This window comes from Bombyx mori, chromosome 18 (assembly GCF_030269925.1).
Source record: "Bombyx mori chromosome 18, ASM3026992v2".
NCBI classification, from domain to species: Eukaryota; Metazoa; Arthropoda; class Insecta; order Lepidoptera; family Bombycidae; genus Bombyx; species Bombyx mori.
The window spans coordinates 12,468,496-12,496,380 of NC_085124.1; the positions used below are offsets into that span (position 1 = coordinate 12,468,496).

The window sequence follows — 27,885 nt, forward strand, 5'->3', positions numbered from 1 at the left end:
TTCTTTAAAACTACTACACTGTAAGCTAAAATAATCTTCCAACGAGTTCTTGAATTACGGTGATTATAATAACCAGACTTTTTTTTTATTGGCCTTGTAGGAAGTCGATTATACGGCCCACCTGATGGTGAGTGGTTACCGTCGCCCATGGACTTCAGCAATGTCAAGGGGCAAGGCCAAGCCGCTGCCTTCCGTTACCATTCCGAGTCGCAAAAAAACACAACTACTAGAAAAAAAAGAACAATAAATGTGTAGACATGTCCGAGGTTATTACGTAAGATGGCTTGTTCCAAACGATCATCGGTGTATTCCGAGTGTGCCAATTGTAAGTTTGATAGCTAAAGGCTTCGACTAGTAAATCAAGAGGCTTTAATTGTTCATCTGAGTTAAAACCCCGTAGCAGAAAACATTCATTCTTGACACGACGGGTTTTGCGAATGTCTCACCGCAACCAGCGATACATTTTTACTGGTGGTAGGACCTTTTGTGAGTCCGCGCGGGTAGGTACCGCCACCCTGCCTATTTCTGCCGTGAAGCAGTAATGCGTTTCGGTTTGAAGGGTGGGGCAGCCGTTGTAACTTACTTGAGACCTTAGAACTTATATCTCAAGGTGGGTGGCGCATTTACGTTGTGGATGTCATGGGCTCCAGTAACCACTTAACACCAGGTGGGCTGTGAGCTCGTCCACCCATCTAAGCAATAAATAAAAAAACATTTTCAATTCCAAATACACAAATAAAAAAAATTTTTATCAAGAAATTCGCATTAAACTGCGAATATACATATCATATTTAAACAGGCAGATCCAAAACATCCCCTTTATCTGCTATGTTAGACCGGTTTTTATCTTGTTTAGCGGCCACTGATGAATTTTAGTTGGGAGTCACATGAAAAAAAAAAAACTAAAATCAGTTAATTTCGCATCTACGCTAAAAATAGACAAAAAAAAAAAAACAACAATAAAACCGAAACAGAATATCCAATACGTGAATTATATCGAAATATTAAATTGCTAATGAATTTAATCGATACGATAAAAATAGAAAACAAAACAATGATAAAACTAAAACAGAATATCCAATGCGTGAATTAAATCGAAATATTAAATTGCCAGTGAATATTAAATTGTCGATTAACGACACAACCGCTGATATAACCGCAATGTTATATAATGAGTGTTTAAAATGTTATTGAACTTGAATACGCTAAAACATCAGGGTATGACGTAGTTAGTGCATATCGTATGAGACCTATGCATACAACAGCGACGCGCGTTGCTTCGAACACGTCTTTAGTTATCGAAAAAAATATATTAGATATAAATTGATGATATTTTGGACGTAGGTAGCTGTAGTCTAGACTCTAGAACGTAGCTGTAGTAAAACTCTAATAAAACAAGTGTTTCTTGTGTGTAAAACTTGTTTAGTGCGATAGCTTGTGATAGAAAAAAATACATTAAAGAGATGTTCTCTAAAATTATTCGTCGTAGTTTCTGTGTTGCCAGAAAAAATGTATGGACTCCCGATAATGTGGTGTATTCTCCCTATCGGGATATAGAAGTGCCCGATACTACAATATACGAGTATGTGTTTAGAAATCTGGATAAATGGGCAACGAAAACAGCTGTGGTAATTATTTTTAATACATTTTATTATATTTTTTTTAATTCGTACTGAGTAGAATTCAGATAGGATTACATGCTGCTTAATGGATTGACAGAGTTTATTAGAGACAACAACAATACGAACAATCTACTTGACGAATCTACTAGGAAGGACAAATTATGAGTCCCCAAGAAATGTTGTTCCCATACAATAATAACTAGACGACTTACCAAATAATAATTAAGCCTTTAAATTGAATTATGAATTTTATAACACGGTGCGATGCTTTAAACATTTTTTATGAAATGCACAAGTATAATGAAAATGTTACGTGCGGACGTCTAATAAAATAAAATTGCATTCAATTTTAAATTTAATTATTTTATGTCAGACTACATATATACGGGTCATACACAAATAAAGAATTAAAAAGTGCAGCAAAAAAATATCTCAGAATCAGTGTGAAACAAACTATTTATTATTTAGCTATTGATTATCAATCTTTTAATCACTGTAACCGAGATCAATATGTCTTAATCTGGCATAATCGCAATTTTTATATTTTTGCGGACCACAGAAGAGACGATTTAGTCTACAAGAGAGATGAAAAGCTGTGATGCAGCGTAAGCTAAAATATATTAAGACAACATAATCAAACACATGTAGCCACTGATATAAACGAATACCGAAACGCAAATAAAATGTCAAAGTAATCACATTAATTGGAAAATAAAAAATAAAATAATAATGTCTACAAAAAGGAAAATCCCTTCGGTGGACTTATGAAACAAAACAAAATTTCGAATGATAATAATTTTACAGCCATGGTACATTACTCTTATATAATTCTTTAAATAGCTAATGAATTTTAATATGCAATGTAATGAAATTTAAGGACTTTGATTATTTCAAAATATTTCCAGAGAACTATCAGAATCGTCTGAATCAGCATGAACTAAAACGAAGCAAGATAAGGACCAACCCACGACCCAAGGGTTGAACCCCCTGAACGAAATCAATAAAAATAAAAAAAATGTTTTCGTTTCCTCTATTTACATTGATTAGATTTATAATTTTTTTTATTGCGAATATAAAATGTACTAAAAAGTTTGAGGCTCTAACTTAGAATATCAAATGTTGCCAAAATCAAACCTCTTTCTAACCAACTTTAAAAAAGGAGTAGGCCCTCGGTTCAACTATTTTTCTAATTACTACTTTCTCTACTTAGACCTACTAAGGTATGTTTCTTACACATTTTCTGTGGACATAGTCTTTTCGGTGGACATCGGGACCACAGGAAAGATGTCCACAGAAAAGATGTATTATAAAAACTCTTGCGTAAAGAAATTACCTTTAAGGTTAGAAATCAAGCAACATGCTTTTCATTTACTTGTACTAAATGCTCATATAAAAACAATAAATATACATTTTTATAGATAATATTTACATGTCTATAATTGGAACAGGAAAGAACACTTGATCTTTTACGTTTATGTGTGTTTTGGAATAAAAAATATATTTTCACTCGCACTGGAATCGAAACAACAAAATATCAAACGCCAGAATGGCCACTATTTAGTGATGCCAACAGTTAAAAAAAAAAAACTTAATGCGGTCGAATAAATTAAAATTTAATGTCGTTTTATCACGTCCACAGAAAAGACTCCATTTCATGTAACCATAAGTTTATTGGATTTATTGTATACAGATAGTAACGATATATTTTTGTTATTCTCAATATTATCATCTTTATTATATTGTTTGTGTTACAAGTAAATAATTTTAATATATAGGGTACTTTAACTATTTTTAAACATGGCTCAAACATTATACCTTCGTCTTGTAACAGTCCACAGGAAGAGATTTTTTGATGTTTAACGCCATCAAAATAAATTTATGAAATGTAATATTTTACAAGATACGATTAAAATGAGTAGTAATATAGTACCTTTACGATTTAAATTCTTTCAAATATTCGCCAATTTGCTCTTTTAGATGATACATTGCTATAACACTTTTTTTACCCTTTTTGTGTATGACCCATACATACACACATTTACATTATTTTATTGTTAAGATGAATAGACGAGCTCACTGCCCACCTTTTTTTATTGCCCTTGTAAGCAGACGAGCATACGGCTCACCTGATGGTGAGTGGCTATCGTCGCTCATGGACTTCAGCAATGCCTGGGGCAGAGCCAAGCCGCTGCCTACCGCTTAATACTCTCCAAAAGCCTCGTTTGAAGGAGGACATGTCATAACGCTCGGAAAACACCGTGGAGGGGAGCTCATTCCAAAGCAGAATGGTACGTCGCAAAAAAGATCTCTGGAAACGCACTGTGGATGAATGCAGCGGCTTCAGGTAGTATGGATGAACTCTACTCCGGTGGCGGGCGGTGCGATGGTAAAAACGAGATGATGGTATCATCTCGAACAATTCCTCAGAGCACTCCCCATAGAACATACAGTACAAAATACAGAGGGAGCCGAAGTCCCTCCGCAGACCCAGAGGTTCCAAACGATCCGTGAGAATGGGATTATCGACAATCCGAACCGCCCTCTTCCGTATGGAGTCAAATGGAAGAAGCTGGTATTTGGGAACCCCGGCCTAGAGGTGGGAGCAGTACTCCACGCGAGGCCATACCTGTGCTTTGTATAGCATTAGTCTGTTGTTAACCTGATGTTAAGTGGTTATCGCAGGCTGTAGACATTGAAAACGTAAATACCGCCACGCATCTTGAGATATTAGTACAGACTTATAGTATAATGCAACGGCTGTCCTACCCTTCAAATCGAAACGCATTACTGTTTCATGTCAGAAGCAGGTAGGGTGGCGGTAGGTACCCGTGCAAGCCAACAAGACGTCCTACCACTACGGAATAAAGCTTTAATTTGATTCTTTATAAATCGGTGATCATTGAAAAACGCGGCACATGAGTTAAGGTGGTATTCCGGTCTAGATTATTTTGCTATCGAGTTATACTTCTTTCGAGTTTTTGTGACGCAATAACTAAATCCACCACCATTTTTATATCTATGTATGTTCACCGATTTCTCGAGAATGCACGAACCGATTCTGATAATTCTTTTTTCTTTTTTTGTTCGATAGGGTAGACTTCCCGATCTGATGATGAGATCCTGGAGAAATCCAGAAAAATCTATGATTTTCAAAGCCTATCTTGAAGTGATTTGTGAAGTGAAGTGAGGGCAAATTGCTTTAAAATTAAATACTTGTAATGAATAATGTATTTACTGGGATAAGGATTAATATCATATTTATAAAAACATCTTCACAGACAATGCTTTATTTTAGAACAAATTCGGTTAGCATAAAAAAGATTAGAGTGAGCCAGCCTATAAACATATGCTGTCGCGGACTTTTTTTTAGATCTTTTAAAGGGGAATGATTCTGCCATACATAATTTTTAACTAACTTTTAACTGAACTTTAACCATTTCCGCAGCGCACGCAGTGGAAGTTCTCAAAAGGAGAAAAAACCGATTTGAAACATTCTTTATTGGTGCTCCCCTTGCATTGGTCTTAGCGTGATGCTATATAGCCTTCCTCGATAAATGGGCTATCTAACACTGAAATAATTTTTCGGACAAATCGGACCAGTAGTACCTAAGATTAGCGCGTTCAAACAAACAAACTCTTCAGCTTTCTAATATTAGTATAGATTTCTGTCAGTGGTTTCCATAGTACAGGGAACCGTAATTGGAGTCGGAAGACCGTGCGTGACTTGTTCCCGGCTAATAATAAATCTATACTTCTATACTAATATTATAAAGAGGAAAGATCTGTTTGTTTGTATTGAATAGGCTCCGAAGCTACTGAACCTATTTGAAAAATTCATTCATTGTTTGGAAGCTCCACTCTTCCCGAGTGACATAAGTAGGCTTATAATATTTTTTGAAAAAATTAGGGATCCTTACTTAGACTCCAATAATGTAACCCAAAGTGTAAAAAAATTACCTAAAATATTCTTTACATCGCGTGCCCTGCGAAAACTATTAATGATAGAATAAAATAACTACGACTTTGAAAAACACATTATTATTTATAAAAAATGTCGCGACAGCATAATAATATGTCTAACTATTATAGATATGCTGTAATAAGTGTTCTTTTATTTTAAAAAATATAACAACGTCCAATATCGTTGAAATTTTTGTTAAAGACCCGAGCGGAGCCGGAGCGGGCCGCTAGTTGTGTGTAAAATGGATAATGAAAATGAATATTGATTTTTTTTTATCTTTCTCTAAAATGCCTAAATTGAGCCTCTATACTATTACGATAGGTACCGACACAATTAAATTGTAATCTTGTTTTATCAAATAGATAAGTTTTTATTATGTTATGAATTATTTATATAGGAAAATATGAATTACACAACACACAAAGGTATGAGTTATTGTAATGAGAATATTTTTACCTTTTTTTTTTGTGAAAACGAAGACTTTGCTTGTGCCATTGTAATTTTAATTTTTTTATTGCTAGATGGGTAGACGAGCTCACAGCCCACTTGGTGTTAAGTGGTTACTGGAGCCCATAGACATCTACGACGTAAATGCGCCACCCACAAAATTGTAGCGAGTAATTGAATGGTAAGACCTCTTGTGAGTCCGCACGGGTAGGTGCCACCACCCTGCCCATTTCTGCCGCGAAGCAGTAATGCGTTTCGGTTTGAAGGGTGGGGCAGCCGTTGTAACTAACCTTGAGACCTTAGAACTTATATCTCAAGGTGGGTGGCGCATTTACGTTGTGGATGTTTATGGGCTCCAGTAACCACTTAACACCAGGTGGGCTGTGAGCTCGTCCACCCATCTAAGCAATAAAAAAATAAAAATAAAAGATTCGATAAACGTCTTGAAATTTGTTTATTATTGTTGTGTAAACAAGTTTGTTGAGTTAAATTTAAATTCCCAGAAACTAAACCGACTAAAAAGGGGAAGGTACTCACAAATGATTGCTTTCTATATTTTGTGGTCTTCTGTCCCCGGGGCACTGCTCTGGATGCTGGAGTTTTTAATACACGGACACACGCACAAGTTGAATCGCAAAGTTTGCGAAAAACAGTACCGGTAAAATGGGGCGATTAGGGATTGACAGGCGAATCGGGAAAAAACCGGGAAAATCTTTCGACGCTCAATATAAGTTATAAATTCGTTGCAAAATCTTCAATTTTTTGTAGTTTAATAGTAGAATGTTGAAAGTTCACAAAACAACTCTGAATATGCATGATAATAGCTGCTAACTTATAAAAAATCGCGTTTCAAATTAACTTCCTGTGGTGGTAATTATTTTAGTGCTAGAAACTTTGCTCTCTTTTATTTATTTGATAATAATAGAAGACGACTATGATTTATAAACGTTATTTAGTGTTTGAACCAGCATATATATTAAAGGTAAGTCTCAGTTGTTATTGGTTTTAATGTATTTGATTAAATAAAAATACATGTAAAAATCTGTTGTTTTTGGGGATATTGGGGACGTCTTAGGTACAAATAATAACGAAAAAGGGGTCAATTGGGATGAGAATACGTGAAATGGAAACGACCTAAGTATAAATAGGTACAGGTTTGTAGGGTTGTCTATGTAGTTATAACAATATTTTTTAAATTTGTTGGTAAAAATCTGGTTTATTCGAAGCGAAATTGGGAATAAGTCTTTAGTTGAAATAGATAAGCAATTTAATATAAGTAAGTCGATTTTGCAGAGACATGTAACAAGATCAATGAAATCTCAAGGTGGACAAAAATGTCTAAGTAATACATAATAAAATATTTAATATTTGTTCAGAGTGGGGGTATTCATATGATTAATCCATGGAATAACCGACACACCTAATCTCTTAACCCAGATAGAAATATCAGCACTGTCGATTGCACCTATAATTGAGGTGATGTCTGCCATGTACTTTTGTCAGTTTTTCAATTTTTTTTATTGATGATCACTTTGTTGGTGCAACTAAATAAATAAATAAATTAAAACTATATATAAAAATAAAAGTAGTGCCAGCCCTAGCAAATTTCTCATTTCGTCCCAATTAACCGCAATTTTCGGGTAAATAGGGATTACACCTTTTTTTGCGTTTTTTGCTTAAACTGGAATGCTAGTTGCATAATTTTAAATTAGACAACAAAGATGCCCCCAAGACTCAATCATTTTGATCCTGATATAGCATTATATACATCAACAACTACCTTAAAATTGCTCATAAAGTTGGAATTTGTCCCTAATCGCCCCATTTTACGGTATTTTTGAATTAAAAGACCTTTTTAATTTGGCGCGCGCGCGGTTCGAAAACGTCGACTCTAGTTCTTTTCTTCGCCCGCTAGGAGGCGCGTTACATTTCTTCATTATGCCGATAGATGGCGTGGATTAGGAAAAGGGAATTTTAGTCGGTTCCCTAACAATTATCTTTTACCGCATCATACAAGTGTAATATATTACGTTAAGATAAGATCAATGAAGAGAAAATGATTATTTTAATTTTCCGATTCTAAATTTAAATAAGCGTCTAAAGTTCGTTGTCTATTGTTATTGTTATATTACATTATTTGTATATTGTATTGGTTAATGAAGCTTAAAGCCCTACATTGTGTAGTCAGTCATCGACTTATTCATCAACACCGTAAAATAATTATAAAAAAAAGAAACATTCCCTTTCTGAATTTGACTTTGTTCACGATTTGATGGCTTTTTTTTTCGACGTGGAAATTTTAAATATTTTTCTAAAATAAAAGTATACAAATCACTTCTTATTACATCAGGCATGCGACAGTATACAGCCATTTCGAAGATTACCTAAAACGACTAGAGAGACGGAAATTAAAAAAAAGGAGTTTCGTTATAATAACAGTAGTTAAACTAATTATTTGCATAATTTGCATTTAGTGGAACGCTTTATACGTTGAAAACTTCAAATTCTCTGAGCGCCATTTCGACTAGAGCATTGTTGGAGATTGGTTCCGCGCTTCACAAAACAACGCTTACAGTATCTTCAATTCAACCACACTACACCTAATTTATATAATGTATGTCCTTTTTTTTTTATTGTTTAGTTGTAAGGACGAGCTCACAGCCCACCTGATGTTAAGTGGTTACTGGAGCCCATAGACATCTACAACGCAAATGCGCCACCCATCTCGAGATATAAGTTCTAAGGTCTCAGTATAGTTACAACGGCTACCCTACCCTTTGAATCGAAACGCATTACTGCTTCACGATGGAAATAGGCGGGGTGGTGGTACCTATCCGTGCGGACTCCCAAGAGGTCCTATCACCAGTCCCACCACCACGTTTGTTTTGCTTTGCTTCATAATGCACCACAAGCGTTCATGCGGAGCTTATTCGACCGATTCGAAATTTGACAGGTTTAGTTCTTGGTAATTTCGGAAAATACTATCAAAATACGAAATACCTTAAATAATTGATACTGTATATCACACATTTCACGAAAGCAAAGCATGGCAGCGTCTTCTTACGATGTGATAAATAATTTTGTCTACAATTATCTCTTGATGGCCATTTAATTTTAATACCAGTAGCAAATAATTGAACACGATCCAAACAATCGAAACAAGAAACAATGTCATTCATTTTAAATAACATTACAAGTTCGGCTGTGTCGTGTCCAATATGCCGATGTCGATGTCTTTGACGATTGGACCTAAACTTTACTAATATAATGAAAACTAAAGAGTTAAGATTGTTGTGAGCGTCATTAGGTTTTTTTTCTAAATAAATGCGAACTAATTTAAGACGTGCTTATGAACGAATTCCACTATGAAAGAATAACATTATGCATGTTTTTTTTTATTGCTTACATTGGTGGACGAGCTCTCGGCCCACTTGATGGACGTAAAGTGGTTACTGGAGTCCATAGACATCTATAACGTAAATGCTGCCACCCACTTCAAAACAAGAGCTAAAAGGCCTCAGTTTTAACAGTACAACGGCTGCCCTGACCTTCAAACCGAAACGCATTACAGCTTCACAGCAGAATTAAGCAGGGTGGTGGTACCTAATCATGCGGACTCACAAGACTACCACCAGTAAAGAGTCATCGTTAAGTGTGATTGTACGATCTATTTGTTGTGTTTATACAGCTTCAAATCTGATCGTACAGGTATGTGGCGTTACAAACCGCGCCTACACTTTTGAAGAACTTTACAAATGTTCGCGTACTCTTGGTGCTAATCTGCGAAAGAAATTCAAATTAAGAGACGGTGACGTCATCGCAATACTTCTACCGAACGTTCCAGAGTATCCTGTGTCCGTGTTTGGCGTACTAGCGGCTGGGGGTATAGTCACAACTATAAACCCAATTTACACGCCATGTGAGTATATTTTCAATTGAACCAGGTATTAGTTACACAAATTGACAATTGTTGATTGGCCGTATTGAGCTAGACCAGTGGTGGGCAAACATTTGTAATGGCGGGCCACAAAGTTTAAGAAATTCTAGAGCAGAGCCAGAATTATAGAAAAAATGCATTTTGTATTAAACCTTTTTAATAAACAAAATATTACCTTTTACTTTTACGCCTTGTTAGGCGTGTGAGACGTGAGGCGTGTGATAGATAGGTGAAAGGAATGATTATTTTTCAATAAATAAACTAATACCTGTGACGGACTGCCGAGATACTAATAATGATGGCAAGTTTGATGGCGGATTGCAGCTTTCATTCAAAATTCGAAGATTTTCAATTATAAACGTCAGATTTTATTTTACGCGCCAAAATGTTGACTAGAGTATTTAGGATGGATGGACTCTCGGTGGGCCGGATTAAACACTTCCGCGGGCCGTACTTTGCCCATCACTGAGCTAGACAGAAATAACTTCGTCAAACACAGCATTCGAGCACTGTTAGTTAGAAATTCATGAAAGTATTTAAGAGTCTTAATAAGTTAAATTTGCTTGCTGGAAGGAACCTGGCTGATGAAGCAACCTGCCGACTCCGCACGAAGGAAATGGTAACTGCGCACCACTTCATATATGAGTGCGATGGCCTAGTGTAGACAAAATGAGTATTTAATTTTTTTGTTTGGGAATAAGTTTCCGTAATTACTGGTATTGAGACTGACTTTATGGTACAACATAGGTGACGGAATTGTAGCTGTTACTGTGGGCTTAGAGTAACCATTTAAAATCTGATGGCCTGCGACATCGCCTACCGTTAAAACACAAACAATCAAAATTCCAACCTTATTATCAAATCATCTTAATGGTTGTATAATTAAGCTGTTATTGTTTAAGTCATCAGAAATACATATCATATTTATGGTGATAAGAATTAAAAGTGGGAGAAAATTAATTACTTACTCTGTCTTGACATGATAATTTATTCGTCTTCTTATTTTAATACACTTTTATTATTCTCAATAAATAGTTTTGTATATTTGTTTGTATTTAACTGAATCTTTGAAAGATATTTACTGCGATTTTAAGACTGGCACACGCATTAAGGACCTAAAAAAAAACAATAAATACAACAATTGCTTCGGTTTGCTATTTAAATCGGAGTTTTTAGTTTTTAAACATCATATAACATTATAATTTTTACATGTCCGTTTCGCTAATAATTAATAAAATAAAAAGAAGTATGAAAAAATATACATTGTTTTTGAAGTTATATTTCTTTAGGCGCGTTATGAAAAATTGATGAGAGTGAAATTTTACGATGCGCGCGCACCGTGACACAAAATTAACAGAATGAAGTTGCCCACTAAATTGCTCATTACAATACGACCGACGTAACCTGGCGAGTCTGAATATAGCCGCAGGTGAACTTTCGCGAATGTACCTATGTACCTACACTCGTAAAAAAAGTGTTATTAGCATTCATTTTTTAGTAATATAAATGACAAAATTATTATTTAATATAATTCATACTAAATATTATTAAATTATTAACGTTAAATATTTATTATTCATTATTTAATATTAAAAAAAAAAGTAAAGTATAACTTCTTACGCGCGTACATAAGTACACGCACCCTTTTTTTTATAATAACTACTTCGAATTCTAGACGAAATACAACGACAGCTGGACACATCGGGCGCTAAGATTGTGATAACCCTGCCAGATTTGGTTCCCAACGTCAAAAAATCTTTAGAACTATCAAAGAAGGATCTGAAAATCATTGCTGTGAATATCGACAGTCAACAGCCAGAAGGGACGATATCATTTAAAGAACTGACAGAGGATAAGCACATTGATTTTGAAATTCTAAAGGAGGTTAAAAGGGTGTCGGATGATATCGCTTTTATGGTTTATTCAAGTGGCACGACCGGACTCCCTAAGGCAGTTGAATTAACGCACACCAATAAAGTTGCTAATTTTTCGCAACAGGACACCGAATTGAGGCAATATGAATATACGACAGGTCAGTTGCGGGTATGCTGTTAAATTATCATTAAAGTACTATTGAATTTGTGCAGAAAAGAGATTAATCTATACATATATATAAATCTACAGTGATTTTTATGGATGTTCCGTTATAGCTACGCAACCATGCATCCGATTGACTTGAAACTTGGTATCCATGTAGAAAATACATGTACTTAATGGATAAGCTAATATTTATATGACCGTTGGACTCCCTAATAATAATGACAATAAATAATAATGCTTATTTTAAATGTCCAGCGAAGCGGGCGAGTACGGCTAGTATGTTTTACTGGAGCTCATAGACATCTACAACGTAAATCCGCCACCCACCTTGAGATATAAGTTCTAAGGTCTCAGTATAGTTACAACGGCTACCCCGCCCTTCAAACCGAAACGCATTACTGCTTCAGGGCGGAAATAGGCGGGGTGGTGGTACCTACTCGTGCGGACTCACAAGAAGTCATACCACCAGTAATTACGCAAATTATAATTTAGCGGGTTTGATTTTTATTACACGATGTTATTCTTTCACCGTGGAAGTCAATCGTGAACATTTGTTAAGTACGTATTTCATTAGAAAAATTGGTACCCGTCTGCGGGATTCGAACACCGGTGCATCGCTAGATACGAATGCACCGGACGTCTTAACCTTTAGGCCACGAAGACTTATATCTAACAGCATACAAGATTCTTGTTTCATTTGTTCTCGCTAACAAAGAAAGTTGTGCTCGCAGATTTATTCGTAGGCTCGCAGTCTCGTTCCCGCAATCTCATCACTCGTGTACTACTTAAAAATGAATTTATGCGGTAATTGATTTAAATTAAACAAGTTTAATATTAGCCCAAATGTAACAACTTGCTGGTGGTAGGACCTCTTGTGAGTCAGCGCGGGTAGGTACCACCGCCCTGCCTATTTCTGCCGTGAAGCAGTCATGCGTTTCGGTTTGAAGGGTGGGGCAGCCGTTGTAACTATACTGAGATCTTAGAACTTATATCTCAAGGTGGGTGGCGCATTTACGTTGTAGATGTTCCATGGGCTCCAGTAACCACTTAACACCAGGTGGGCTGTGAACTCGTCTACCCATCTAAGCAATAAAAAAAATAAAAAAATAAAAACAATATTATCAATTTCAAACTTATTTCAAAACATTAGCGCGGCACGAAAATACCATCCGAATTAGTTTAATTAGTCATTTTTGACGAGGGATTGGTGGAAATGGGATATTAGTATTCGTTGAAAATTGCATAGTTACTAGAGGCAAATGTAGATTGGTGATCGACACGTTTAAGCGTAAACTGATAATTCCCTATCTTTTGTTTTCCTTTCTAGAAACAAACCAGGATTCGACGCTGGGCCTCCTACCGTTGTTCCACACTTACGGCCTTTCGGTTGTGATGATGCACAAGCTATCGGTCGGATTGAAACTGGTAACACTTCCGAGTTTCCAACCACGGACCTTTCTGGATGCGCTGCTGAAACACCCGATGGAATTGATGTACCTTGCTCCACCTACTAGTAATATTGATTATATTCCCAAACGATACTGACCGTTATGATTAGATACACAATATTTGTCAGAGTTTAAATTTTTTAATAACCACAGCGATAATGCGTCGTCTATTGTGTATCTATAATGTTTACTTCCATGACGATTTTCTTGGGAAATTAGTTGCAGTGGTTTCCCCTTGCCTTCTGCACCAGACTTTTTGAGGTTATTTGAACGCCATGGCCTCTGAAGCCTCTTCTGACCACTGGCCAGGATTATGGTTATACCGCCACTACTACTACACTACTACCCTTCCAACACTACATGACGATCACGACCACTCTGTCAAGAGTGACACGACTGAGAAGAAGAAGCAATTGTGTATCTACTTGAAACATGCAGTAATTTTTTTTATTGCTTAGATGGGTGGACGAGCTCACAGCCCACCTGGTGTTTAATGGTTACTGGAGCCCATAGACATCTATAACGTAAATGCGCCACCAACCTTGAGATATAAGTTCTCGGGTCTCAGTATGGTTACAACGGCTGCCTCACCCTTCAAACCGAAACGCGTTACTGCTTCACGGTAGAAATAGGCAGGGCGGTGGTACCTACCCGTGCGGACTCACATGAGGTCGTACCATCAATAATACAAAATTTTCAACTTTCTTATCGTAATCAAAGACATATCCTTAAGTTCGGAAGCACGATTTTTATACTGATTTCTGTGATTTTTTTTGTTTGTATTGCAGGGTAATTTTTAGCTACTCAGGTAGGACAGATTTCCGAGCAGATATTTTGTGAAAAGATCCATTAAAATACCAATATTTATGAAGCCAGCTCCTTTAAACACAATCCACTGAGTTTCTCGCTGGATCTTCTCAGTGGGTCGCGTTTCCGATCCGGTCGTAGATTCTGCGAAACACTGCTCTTGCTAGGGCTAGTGTTAGCAAATTCTCTCAGGTTGAGTCCGTGAGCTCACCTACCCAGCCCCTCAGGCTACCAGCGAATAAGTGGGGAAGAAATTTTAATAAAAAAGAGGTTATCTAAACCTGAACAATTATTTCTGGTATTTTAAGGGCAACACTAATTAATTCTAACTCTAAGATCTAAGATCCCAAAAATCAATATCGCACTTGCCTCAAAACTTAATGCTTTTCAGTTTTGTTCCTCGGCGCGCATCCTGCAGCTACGAGGGATCATTTAAAGCATTTGAAAGTGGTAACTTCGGGCGCCGCGCCACTACCTGAAGCAGATATCCACAAATTTTTAGAGAAAGCGCGGGTAAACATCTTGAGAACATCATTCAAACATTTCCCAGTTATTATTAATGCGTGTTCCCAGCTATTATTATTATTCATACATTTGCTTGTCTATATTACAGTGTCATGTAACTAAGTCATCATTTTTCCTTTAGCTTCATACTTATCTTTCCATTGTTTTATTGCTTAGTTTGATAAATACCTAATCACATTATTCGAATTTTTAAGAGTTCAAAAATTCACTAATAAATGTGTTTTTTCTGACAGTGTTTCTATAGAATCCATAAATTCAATGTTTTATGATAAAAGTTGGGCGTCTTAAAATTTTTGTGTTCGCTTAGTATTTAATTTGTAAATAATTCTAGGTTAAAAACTGTGGAGACAATCACGAACAAATTAATAAGACATCTGATAGGACGAGGTTATCTTACCGGCGAAATAGATTAATTATATCCTTTGTCTGTCGGTTCCAGCCCGATATCCAGTTCAACCAAGCCTATGGAATGACTGAAGCCAGTCCCCTGGTGACGTTAGGATCGAGAGACTTCGAGAGAAACTACTCTGATGTGGGTTGTGCTGTGCCGAATGTTCAGCTCAGAGTCGTCGATGCAGACATGAAGAATTTAGGCCCGGATGAGGTATAAAACACCTTAACAAGCCGAATTGAAGTTCGACTTCACATCAATGCCGTTGTCAAAAGATTTACATTTAATGGTAGGCAGCGACTTGGCTCTGCCCCTGGCATTGCTGACGTCCATGAGCGACGGTGACCACTTACCATCAGGTGGGCCATATGCTAATTTGCTTACAAAGGTATTAAAAAGAAAAGCTCATATCGTCTTTTCGCATTAAAAGTGCACAATTTCCAAAAATATTCGAAATTGAACTAATATGCGGAATCATTTGGTATCACCAGTATTTTTCTCATAAATACTGTCAAAAAGAGTGGTTTAGTTTTAGTTTTTTTTTTTTTAGTTAATTATGTTTTGACTACTACGAAATTAATATATAATTTTATCTTACTTTAAAAGACAGATAATGTAACTGGTAAAAAATAAAAAATTAAACTTGCAAAGATGAGTAGTATTAAAAATATCACATGTTAAACCTTTAAAACACTTTCTTGTAAAATTAGTAATTTTTGAGATTATACAGTTTTAATGCGAGAAGACGATATGTTTCACGTAAAGATAGATTAAAATTATTATTGAGTTCGCGTCGTACGATGGGCATTGTAAACAACCCACAACCTTTTTCTTAATGCCCGTGTAGGCAGATGAGCATATGAACCACCTGATGGTAAGTCGTTACCGTCGCTGTGGACGTCAGCAATGCCATAGGTAGACCCAAGTCGTGGCTTAACGTTAAATTAAAATGTCTTCTTAATTTTTTTTGTTTTTGGTAGTTTCCTTCTTTGGTTTTCACGACATAAATAAAAATGGTAAAGTATTCGAAATGTCAGAAATAACATATTATCCATCTATATATATAAAAATGGATTGCTGTTCGTTAGTCTCGCTAAAACTCGAGAGCGGCTGGACCGATTTGACTAATTTTGGTCTTGAATTATTTGTGGAAGTCCAGAGAAGGTTTAAAATGCAAAATATGAAATTGCTCGGAAGTAAATAAAAATAACAATTTTGTTTTATCATTGATGTGTACCTTTTGTTTGTTTTAAGTTTATTTTATACAAAAGCTTAGGTCTTTTATTTATCGATTGAGGCACTACGAAGTCTGCCGGGTCAGCTAGTGGACAATAAAAAAACCGCGAAATTAAACCTTAAAAGTAGTAGGTATTAATTAAGGTTCGTTTTCGTTTGAAATTCCTAAATTCATTTTACACTAACAATGTAGGATTAGTAAGAACGGAACGTATGAAAACAGTGTCGAACGGAGCGTTAAGATGTGAGTGAGAGAAAATGGTAAGAAAGGGAGAAAGATAATGACAGAGAAAAGCAAGATGGCGAAGACGGTTGAATGAACTTAACGTAAGAAGGTGTGAGTTAAATTTGAATTATATAAAGATGATTTTGGAAAAGTGCTATAAAAATGCAACAATGGAATAGTTTTATTTTATGCGCCGCGGTCCCAATTCTACATTCTACAATTTAATTGATTTATCAACAGGTCGGCGAGCTGCCCATTAAGGGCCCGAACGTCATGCGAGGGTACAAAGACAATCCAAAAGCAAACGAGGAGGTGTTTGTTGACGGACGCTGGTACCGGAGCGGAGACCTCGCCCGCATTAACAAAGACGGCATTGTTACCATTGTCGACAGACTCAAGGAACTTATTAAGGTAATATATTTGTCTAACGATACGTAGACAATTAAATTCCATCATTTGTCGATAGTAGTTCAGGTTTTTAGTGCTTTTGTAGGCAGATGAGCACAGGGTCCACCAGGTGTTTTTTTTCCTGTTCTGGTGACCTCGAGGGGTCATGCTAGATTCACCGAAGGAGTACGTGAGCTCACGGGGCTCTAAGCTAACGACGTTGCTAACACTAGCCCTAGCAAGAGCAATGCTTCGCAGAATCTACCACCGGATCAGAATCGCGATACGCTGAGAAAATCCGGAGAGAAACTCAGTGGGCTGTGTCTGTGCGTTTACTCGCCGAGGCCTTCGTCACAAGCGACGGGTTCGACAAAAACGGTGACCATGCTTGGGGTACCTAAATACCGTTATTGGATCGAGAGGATCCGAAATGACGTGTTTAGGGCGACGTCGACCAAAACAAGAGCCTCAGTTTTAGCAGTACAACGGTTGCCCCGACCTTCAAACCGAAACGCATTACAGCTTCACAGCAGAATTAAGCAGGGTGGTGGTATCAACCCGTGCGGAATCGTGTGGATCGGGAATGTAGTTTCGTGAGGAATGTCGTGGAATTTCGTCGTGGAATGTAGTGGCGGCCATGACAAGAGGGTATTCGTATCGTGCCACTTTTTCGAAATGGCGCATTGATGTCGACCTGGTGGCAAGTAGTCATCGTCGCTCGTGGATATCAGTAATGCCGTCACAGCCAAGTCGCTTCCTACCACTAAACGCTTTTCTTACTTAGTGCCCTAATTTCATATCTAGCCTCATAATTCTCTTCTCGCTTATCCAAAATGTCTTAAGTAGCTCTACACGGAAGGTTGTGATAATCTCTTTGACGCGAAGCTTCATGTTGTCCGACTTCAGGCCAAAGTGGTGGATATATATTGCCACGAATAACATCCATCTAAAAAATGCCATCACAGTCGCAAAATTTAATAAATTCGCGTAAATAAAACTCGTGTTAGGCAATGTTATGACCCAGCATGTATAAGTACCAAGAATTCGACTATTTCTAACGAAGTGGCCATAAATTAAGATTTGAAAGGTAGAACGGCTTTTACGCAATATGATTGAGGTCTCAACTTCAATCTCATCATTTAAGGTGACAGTATTCATATTAACGTCAATTGACAGAAGCGGCCAATCTAAGCTCTCCATCAATTATTTAAGAGACCCAATGCATATGGACGTGAATCCTATATTTCAACGTAGTTAGGGGAGTATAATTTCAACAACAGTACTATTATAACTACGGCTGTTATATATCATATATTAGAAACTATGCTCTATGACCCGATTATGTTTTGCATAAACATACTAAACACCCTTTTTAAATCTCAGGTGAAAGGTTACCAGGTCGCTCCTGCTGAGTTAGAAGCAGTCCTCAAAGAGCATGCTGACGTGTACGACGCGGCCGTTGTAGGAGTACCAGATCCAATCACGGGAGAGTCTCCCAGGGCTTTCGTGGTTCTCAACAAGGATTCTAAAGTGGACGAAAAACTCATTCTAGATTATGTTAGTGAGAAAGTGGCCGCTTTTAAAAGATTAAAAAGCGTTACGTTCGTTGACAGTATACCAAAAAATCCATCAGGGAAAATACTGAGGAAAGTCTTGAAGGAACAATATTGTTGACTTTGATGTAGTTTTATATTTTAAGTTTATATATATTATCTTTAAAAAATAAAGGGCGACCCAAAATTAACGCACGTTTTTTATTAAGTTGAAAGCACGGTTTTCAATCTTTAGACTATTATTTTAGTATAAAGTAGGTTGGATAAGGTTGCTTTTGGAATAACACATCTGGAAAATGGCCGTCACGGCTTTGCTGATACGTACACACTCTTTTGGCGCGATTTTTCAAGACCGTTTTTTTTGGATAATTGTGATTGAATTTCGTTGATACAGCGCTTAATTTCCTCTTGTACGTGATCGGGAGCTTGATGAAATGGACTTTTGATTTCAAAAACGGCATTAGAAGAAATCTGGTGAGGAATGGTGGTAATCACAGCATTTAGGGGGTCAAATCTAATCGCTGAAACGAAAGAGCACGAAGACAACTTTTTTTTTATTGCCTTGATGTGTGGACGAGCTCACAGCCCACCTGGTGTTAAGTGGTTACTGGAACCCATAGACATCTACAACGTAAATGCGCCACACACCTTGAGATATAAGTTCTAAGGTCTCACTATAGTTACAACAGCTGCCCCACCTTTCAAACCGAAACGCATTACTGCTTCACGGCAAAAATAAGTGGGGTGGTGGTACCTACCCGTGCGGTCTCACAAGAGGTCTGAAAATGTTTCGTGCAGTAATTGAATTGTGTCACCGATTGTATGGCTTTTGGCGACGTCTTATTTAAACCATATTGGCCACATTAACAGCATCTAAGTTCGGCAGAAAGAACTGCGTTATCATCTCGGGATATCAAGCAGTAGCTTGACCAGCCAGTGCTACGGATGATGGAGCCTCCAGCCCAATACGCACCAAACAGTGACAATGTGGGTGCATTTATTATGCTTGTGATATCATGTGGGTTATCCGAACCATAAACACGGCCAATAAGACGATTAACAAATCCGTCAAAGGGAAAATCGGAAGCCATTAAAAGTGAAAATGATTTTGGCCGAAATCTTTTTTACTATTTAATTATTGTTTAATAATAAAAATACTTTGTTTTATCGTAACATGTATAATGCATCAGCATTTTTACAAACCCTAAACTCTCCAATTATCCTTTTTTCAGAGTTGCCAATAATTAACTACAAAAGTGGCGACAAATTCAAATTTTGCATTAATTTCGGCAACAGTAATTTATATTTACAAGTCGAATTTGAAAGCAGTCGAATTTTAAACTAAAAATAAAAACTTCTCTCTCTCTCTCGCATTGGTTGTCATAATTTTGACAAAGGGTTAATCCAAAATCATTGACTATTTAATAAATTTTTTCCGTCCAAATAAATTAAATATGTGCGAAAGTAGGCCGAAAATCTTTTAATCAAGTTCGGGTTACCTGAATTCTTAAAGGCCATAAATAGTTAAAACATCTTTGGCGGGCGTTCCCGCTAAAAAATTCTCCTAAAATTCCACACCTCACGATCGAGAATAATTGTTTTATTCTTAAGATGCTTACAAACCTTTATCTATTCTGGTTCAATCATATATTTTCTTTGGAACTTTGTTGAGAATTACCAGCACTCCATTAATTTTTGGATACTTTTGCAAAACACGTTTAATGTGTCAAAATATAGGTAGATTAGAAAGACAATTCTGTGATTTATTACAAAAGTGTCGAGAAGATATTCGTGCTGGTTTTCCTAGTTTCCAACTGAAATGCAGGACGTCGCGAAAGAAATAGGACTGTGGGATTTAATCGTATATATACCACGAGAAGACTGAGCTTGCCACCATACTCGGAGTTATGTACAAGAAGAGCAATTTAAAACAAGGTTACCGCCTGTGCAAATTAAATAGCAATATATTAATAAATAATAACTCAATGAAATTGAATCAGGCGTAACTCTTATTGAAGTGGATGTTTATAGATCATACACATAAATTAATTATAGTTATGCAACTCAAGCACTCAACAAAAATGTTTACGGGCGTCGGCCACTAGATGGATTTGTTTCGATTAGTTTATCTTTGCTCCTGTAGATGGCAGTAGCAATTTACCTAACCTATATTTTATTTTAAATGAAGGATTTTGTAAATTGTCAGAAACCACAAATTGATAAAATTTACTCAATTTGTCTATAAAAAATAGAGTTGTATGATTTATTATTTTTTTGTTTAGTTATTACAATAATTAAATGCCTTATCTTTAACAACATACAAGTTTAGGGGCATCCGCAACAAGATGTCGCTAGTTTCCATGCAAACGAATTATTTGTCTTAAAGTATCGCAGTTTCAGGGCCCTGTGGATGTCTTTGAGGAGGTATATACGGTCCATCTGGTGTTAACCATTCACCGCTCATAGACAAAGTAAAGTCCTCTGTTCACCTTGGAATATGGCGCTAAAGTTTCAGTTATAAGCTTAGATACTGTTTTACAGTTCAAAGCGGAATCTATGACTATATTGTGATATAAGTACATAAGACGTTACAGCCGGTCCTCGTTCTCGTCGAATCCGTCGCTTGCGACGAAGGGCTCGGCGAGTAAATTAACCCACAGACACAGCTCACAGAGTTTCTCGCCGGATCTTCTCAGTAGGTAGCATTTCCGATCCGGTGGTAGATTCTGCGAAACGCTGCTCTTGCTAGGGTTAGTGTTAGCAACGTCGTCAGGTTTGAGCCCCGTGAGCTCACCTACTAGTTAAGGCTACGCTGAAATGATCTCTCAAGACCATCAGCTTAGGTAAGAAAAAAAAAATTATAGGTTAAAAATGCTTTTCAGGATATTATCAAAATAACCCTTCTACTCATATCTGTTCATAAAATATTTATAACTACTGATACTATGCACCCCACGCTTTTATATGCTAAACTATTTACAATTCAAATTTATTAAAATTTATTTCCTATTTTTTAGTTTGACTTTCTATAAAAGCGTATTTTTTAGTTTTTTAAACTACCTATTATTTATTTTTAATTTTTTAGTTAAATTTCAATTTTTTAATATTTTTAAAAAAAAATTGAATTATCATCGGTCCTTAATAAGTATACCAAATTTCGAGTTGATCCGACGTTTTGAAGGGGGTCAAAATCATGTTCAAAGATTCCGTTGCATACTAATGTTAGTATAGGTCTGAAGCTAATAAAAGCGTATTAAAAAGGACGCTACAAGCTTCTGAGGGCTCAAAACAAGTCCTACCACTAGCAATAAAATCATAATCGCAAATTTATGCATTGTTTTTAATTATGCGACAGTGGAAGTAAACATGAGGAAGTGATCCAACAATTAAGCCGACTCAAGACCGGTTCCCCAGGTCTAGGATCTAGGATTTCCGATGTCTATCTCAGCGGGGGTCGGACGGTGGAGTGGATGTTTTATGGGTTAGATTCCACAGCCTTAACATACGGGCTGATAATGCCCAAATTCAAAGTGCTAAAAGAAAGTTTCGCTTATGTTTAACTTAGTATATGAACAGCTCATAATAAATACAGGAAGCAGCCGCACTGTACGAGATGAAGAAGGGGGTGACATCGCTGGCCGGCCGTGAGGTGGAACGGGTGGTGGCGTTAGCAGACACGCCGCACCCGGCGCAGCATATGACCATGGAGTTCGTGAGCTTGGTGGACCAGTCACATGTGGAAACCCACAACAGGCAGCAGAATCGAGGGCAAAGTCGGAGCGGCACTCTCCCTTTGGGATAGGGAGGCCGAGATCAAGTCCTCGAAACTTAGTCTGCCTTCTTGCTGTACTGTCTACTAGGCGGAACTCCTGGCAATATGCGTAGCCACCAGGCAGATACTGCGGCGCAGGGAGAGAACTTTTGGCATCTATAGTGACTCAAATGCCGCACTACAGACAGTCACGAACCAGAGTGCCCTCCATGCCTTAGCAGTGGAAGCCAGAGCGAACCTCGCCATGGCTTTATCCCAGGGCAAAGATATATCCTTGTTCTGGATAAAGGCACACGCTGGACTGGAAGGGAATGAGCGCGCCGATCACCTGGCCAAAGAAGCGGCTCTAAAAAGGAAAACGAAGCCGGATTATGACCTCTGCCCGGTTTCATTCGTCAGGCGACAGATCCGTTTGGAGTCGCTGGCTGAGTGGAACCGGAGGTATGAAAGCGGAGAAACCGCGGGGTTACAAAAATGTTTTTCCCAGACGCTGGAGATGCATACCAAATCGTGCGCAAAATAAAGCCACGGGGGGTAATAACACAAGTACTAACAGGGCACGGTGGGTTCTCCGAATACTTGCACCGATTTAAGTGTAAGCGGAGCCCATCGTGCATCTGCGAGCCCAGCGCGATTGAGTCTGTCCCTCACATACTTCTGGAATGCCCTGTTTTTGCGGCCGAGAGGTGCGAGTTGGAACAGGAGCTACAGATGGGGCTGAGCCTTAACAGCATAAGCCACATTATGCGAGAAAAACAGGAAAGGTACATTCTGTTGAAGTATACAACGAAAATAGCCGAACACACAATAAAACGTAATAAGGAAGCCTGACCCATGCTTCCACCGTATTAGAAATAATATGGCCTGGTAAGCATGGGGAACTGTTGTATTAAAAAATTGTGCACCTTAATAAACTTCTATTTGGGAAGTATGTAGCTTTGGAAAATAATATTTTAAAATCAAAACTCTAAGTAGACTTCATAAATATGGAAACAAATCTACATAAACCTAAATAAGAGCTCTGACAATGTCAGGGGAAACACGAGTATAAAAAAAAAAGAACAGCTCATAATTTCTTTTTCTAATTCTCGCTAACTCAATATTATATACAAATTTATAACTAATTAGTAGATACATTTTTTTACGTTCGTGTGACACATTACCTTAAACACGCTTCGTTTTAAACATTAACGTGTTCTGAGTCGATATTGCCTCAGAAAGACGCATGGCCTGCCCAGAATATGAATATGCCAGTATAAAAATCCCGCAGGCAGATGTTTTACAAGGAGAAACGTATCAAAAACATTCGAGTAATTTATGAAAATCCCTAACTTAATAATATTAATTGGTTAAATAATAATACAAATATTTAAAAAAATTGATTAAATAATTAAATTAATTTATTTAGCGCGGCGTGTAGAGTCATGTACCTACGGTACCATTTCGAATATATTAAGTGTTATAATCTATGGTACCATTATCACAGCATAGGTACCTATTACTTCCGATTTGAAGGGTAGAATAGCTGTTACACAATATTATTGAGTTTTAAGACTCATTTTGTGAGATGGATGTTGGCAATTAGTTATGTTAATCAAGTAATAATTATGCTGTTTATTCATCAACTAATATAGAGCAATTTAATATAAAATCGCCATTTAAGCGAGATATGAGGATAAGTCTGGTTTAAGATATAAATTCAAATTGTAAACAATCATAATTCTCGCTATTAAAAGAAACGTTCTGAGAATATCCGGAAAAACCCTGTCTGGATTAGAATCTAGTTATCCTTAACGTAAAAATTTCTGTATAAACTAAAAGAATTGAGTATGAAAATTACATTATCTATTGTCAGTCTTCGTTGGGAATTAAGTATTTTTTGATCACATTGCGAGAAAAGATAGCCATGACCTGCAGTACCTTTTTTTTTTTTATTTTTTTTATTGCCTTGTAGGCAGACGAGCATACGGCCCACCTGATGGTGAGTGGTTACCGTCGCCCATGGACTTCAGCAATGCCAGGGGCAGAGCCAAGCCGCTGCCTACCGTTTAATACTCTCCACAAGCCTCGTTTGAAGAAGGACATGTCATAGCGCTCGGGAAACACCGTGCAGGGGAGCTCATTCCATAGCCGGATGGTACGTGGCAAAAAAGACCTCTGGAAACGCACTGTGGATGACCGCAGTGGCTCCAGGTAGTATGGATGAACTCTACTCCGGTGGCGGGCGGTGCGATGGTAAAAACGAGATGCCGGTATCATCTCGAACCTAATCTAACATTAGGCACAGGTAAACTTAAAGGCGTACATTCAGGACGTAATATAATAGAACCCCCGGTGTACTCATATCGAGTCATGTAATCATGTCATTGTCATTTTCAGACGCATTCCTATTTTTAATTATGTACTTCAAGTATTCAACTTCAAGAACTGCTTCCCTGATGAAGAAAAATATTGTGCGCTATCGACTCTTGGTGCTTCTGGGAGAATTCAGATAGGTGGACGAGCTCACAGCCCACCTGGTGTGAAGTGGCTTCCATAGACATCCACAACGTAAATGCGCCACCCACCCTGAGATATAAGTTCTAAGGTCTCGAGTATAGTACAACGGCTGCCCCACCCTTCAAACCGAAACGCATTACTGTTTCACGGCAGAAATAGGCGGGGTGGTGGTACCCACCCGCGCGAACTCACAAGAGGTCTTACCACCAATAATTACGCAAATTATAATTTTGCGGGTTTCATTTTTATTACACGATGTTATTCCTTCACCGTGGAAGTCAATATTGACCGATTGTTAAGTACGTATTTCATTAGAAAAATTGGTACCCGCCTGAGATTCGAACACCGGTGTATCACTCAACACGAAAGCACCGGACGTCTTATCCGTTAGGCCACGACGACTTCAAATTTCGACACGGAACCTAACCTGGATACAGCCCACTTTCTTTTTCCTGTCTATGCTGATAACCTCGAGAGGCTATTTCAGCTTCTCCTTGACGTGTAGGTGAACTCAAATCGAGAGTGTTGCTAGCACTGGGCCTAGCAAGAGCAGTGCTTCGCAAAGTCTACCACCGGATCAGAATCGCAGAGAAGATCCGGCGCGAGAAACTCAGTGGGCTGTGTCTGTGAGTTAATTTACTCGCCGAACCCTCGGTTCGGCGAGGACGGTGGCCGGTGCTTGAGGTACCTAAAAGCAGCATCAATGGATCGGGAGGATCCGTAATGACGTGTTTAGGGCATCGGACGCATTGAGATACACGGAGCAAGGAATAAAACTAGTATTGAGAGGCCGGAGAGAAGTACACTAGGTATATAAAAGGTAAATTAAAAATATTAACACATTTTTATGTTAAATAACACATTTTTCATTTACTTCGATTCGATTTGCACGCGGAAAACTCAACAATTACCTCAAAATCGATTTAGCGCTTTCTAATTGATGTGTTGCGGTGATTTATCGCATTGATTAGCAAACATTTTTTAATAACATATATTTTTTTAAACAAGTAGGTATTACTGGTGGCCCGGAGGTCTTTCCAGTTTCACCAGGACAGGTGGGCGACCAAAGGCTCAGCCAGGAGGGGTGGGATTTGCTAACAGCTGCCCGAACGCCTCTGAAGGAGACCTAACAACTCAAGGGCGGCTGCTTAATAATAAACATGTCATGTGATATCCAATAAAAACCAAGCACTTATAAGCACATTATGCAAAATCAAACTTATTTCGGTCTAAGATTCTTTGATAATACTTTTTCAAACACCGGACATTAAACGAATCTCATTATAGAAACAAAAAGCTATGATGATTGAATTGAAAAAGTATTCATGCGTTATCGTCTCTTGTGGATGTGGATGAGTAGACCGGACTTTTTTTATTGTTTACTAGCTGACCCGGCAGACTTCGTAGTGCCCTAATCGATAAATAAAAGACACATCAAGGGGACACATCAAAGGAAAAACAAAATTGTTTGTTTCTATATAATTCCGAGCTTTTTTATATTTCTTCACCTTTTAAACCCTCTCTGGACTTCCACGAATAATTCAAGATCAAAACTAACCAAATCGATCCAGCCGTTCTCGAGTTTTAGCGAGACTAACGAACAGCAATTCATTTTTATATACATTAAGATATAGAAGAAGAAGATATGGATAAATGAGTTCACGGTTCACTTGGTGTTAAGAGGCTACTGGAGCATATAAGGAAATATCGGGTCACATATAATTCTGATCACAGCCGCAAATACAAATTAAATGTATTACATTTTTGTAATTAAATGTGTAAACAACATCGTGCAACTGCCGAAATATTCATATATTGTCGTTATATAGTTACAGATATCTAATTTTTTTTCCGAACGACCTCTTCACACATAATTATAGATTGCTGGTATTTGGAAAACAAGTCATTTTCGCTTGGCGCCAATGATTGCCATTATTATTTTTTTTTGTTAAATCTCATATTTTTTCTAGCGAAATAATCATTTTTAGTACCGATCAAAATATATTTTCGTACGTAATATTATTATAAACAAGGAAACATTTAAATATGTTAATGAAATAGGTAGATATAACGAGATTAGTAATAACACGAGACCGGAAAATGATTCGGCACAGAAAACTCAGGTTTAAAATACGAACCAACGTGGAGACTGTTTAATTTTTTCTTTATATTTTTTGTTTTTTACACATTATTATTAGACGATAGGTCTTTTGGATCAGAAATTTTGGAATTTCCTCAAAATACGTACCCATCTGTTTTTATTTTTGTGAAAGTCCAAATCGTAATAAAGTCCCGGGGTAAGTTCTGACAATTTTAAAAACAGCTATTGTTATGCAAAAATATAATTTATTTATTAACAGCTAGTTTCCCGCCCGTGGCTTTGCTTCGTGCACTGCAATAGAATTAAAGGTAACCTATTTTACCAGCGATTATATATGTATCATATGTATAACTCTTTTATCCGTGATTAGTTATATTAACCATTTACTTGTATGTTTAGTGCGAGTTTTTTAACGTTCTCGATCGCGTATAAGTTAACTCAAATTTGAATGCAGTTGGAACAGCGCTCCTAGCGGCAAACTTAGGCAAACGTTACAATTCCATACAAAGCATTAACTTTTACGTTAACTCACACTAAACACACTGATGACGTCTTTGGGGTCCGAGCGTCCTGAAAAATTGCTAATGACTATATTATTTTGCCAGATTTTATTTTTGTCTATATAAAAAATTACATTTAAGATTAGTCAATCACAAAGTTAACTCCGAGGTCGTGTTCGAAACACAAACAATTTTTCGTGTCTAAAATTAGAAACCAACAAATTTTAATCTCTAAATTATACGATATTGATTGAAAATTCGTGTAACAAATAATGGTGAAGAAGAATGAAAATGTTAAATGCTATATTGATACTAAATCACATAGACGTAACTATGGCTAATTTTTTTTTATTGCTTAGATGGGTGGACGAATCCACAGACCACCTGGCGCTAAGTGGTTACTGGGGCCCACAGGAATCCACAACGTAAACGC

At 37.3% G+C, this 27,885-nt stretch overlaps 1 protein-coding gene and 1 non-coding gene across 4 annotated transcripts; one reads left to right on the top strand and one right to left on the bottom strand.

Annotated features, from left to right (window-relative positions):
• Window positions 1-231: 231 nt before the first annotated feature.
• Window positions 232-18,771, top strand: LOC101747180 (uncharacterized). 3 transcript variants are annotated; one of them, XR_009975570.1, is made up of 8 exons: window positions 232-1,628; window positions 9,739-9,949; window positions 11,643-11,999; window positions 13,335-13,520; window positions 14,654-14,775; window positions 15,227-15,391; window positions 16,881-17,620; window positions 17,657-18,771. XR_009975570.1 is itself a non-coding variant. In XM_004928288.5 (8 exons), exons 1-8 carry the CDS (start codon window positions 1,464-1,466, stop codon window positions 18,699-18,701), a joined length of 1,668 nt encoding a protein of 555 aa, XP_004928345.1. In that variant the 5' UTR covers window positions 232-1,463; the 3' UTR covers window positions 18,702-18,771. The 3 variants fall into 3 exon arrangements, 2 of the variants coding, with proteins under 2 accessions (XP_004928345.1, XP_037873276.1); XM_004928288.5 differs by having other exon boundaries at window positions 16,881-17,051; window positions 18,411-18,771; XM_038017348.2 differs by lacking the exon at window positions 9,739-9,949 and having other exon boundaries at window positions 16,881-17,051; window positions 18,411-18,771.
• An 8,655-nt stretch (window positions 18,772-27,426) lies between these two features.
• Window positions 27,427-27,563, bottom strand: Mir3227 (microRNA mir-3227). The gene has a single exon (NR_107512.1). It is a non-coding gene; the product is annotated as a microRNA mir-3227 (primary transcript).
• Window positions 27,564-27,885: the final 322 nt, after the last annotated feature.

Coding starts and splice junctions, on each gene's coding strand:
- LOC101747180 (XM_004928288.5), top strand. CDS start 1,464: ATGTTCTCTAAAATTATTCGTCGTAGTTTCTGTGTTGCCAGAAAAAAT. Junction 13,521..14,653: donor GTACCTTGCTCCACCTACTA/GTAATATTGATT, acceptor AATGCTTTTCAG/TTTTGTTCCTCGGCGCGCAT. Junction 17,052..18,410: donor GACTCAAGGAACTTATTAAG/GTAATATATTTG, acceptor TTTAAATCTCAG/GTGAAAGGTTACCAGGTCGC.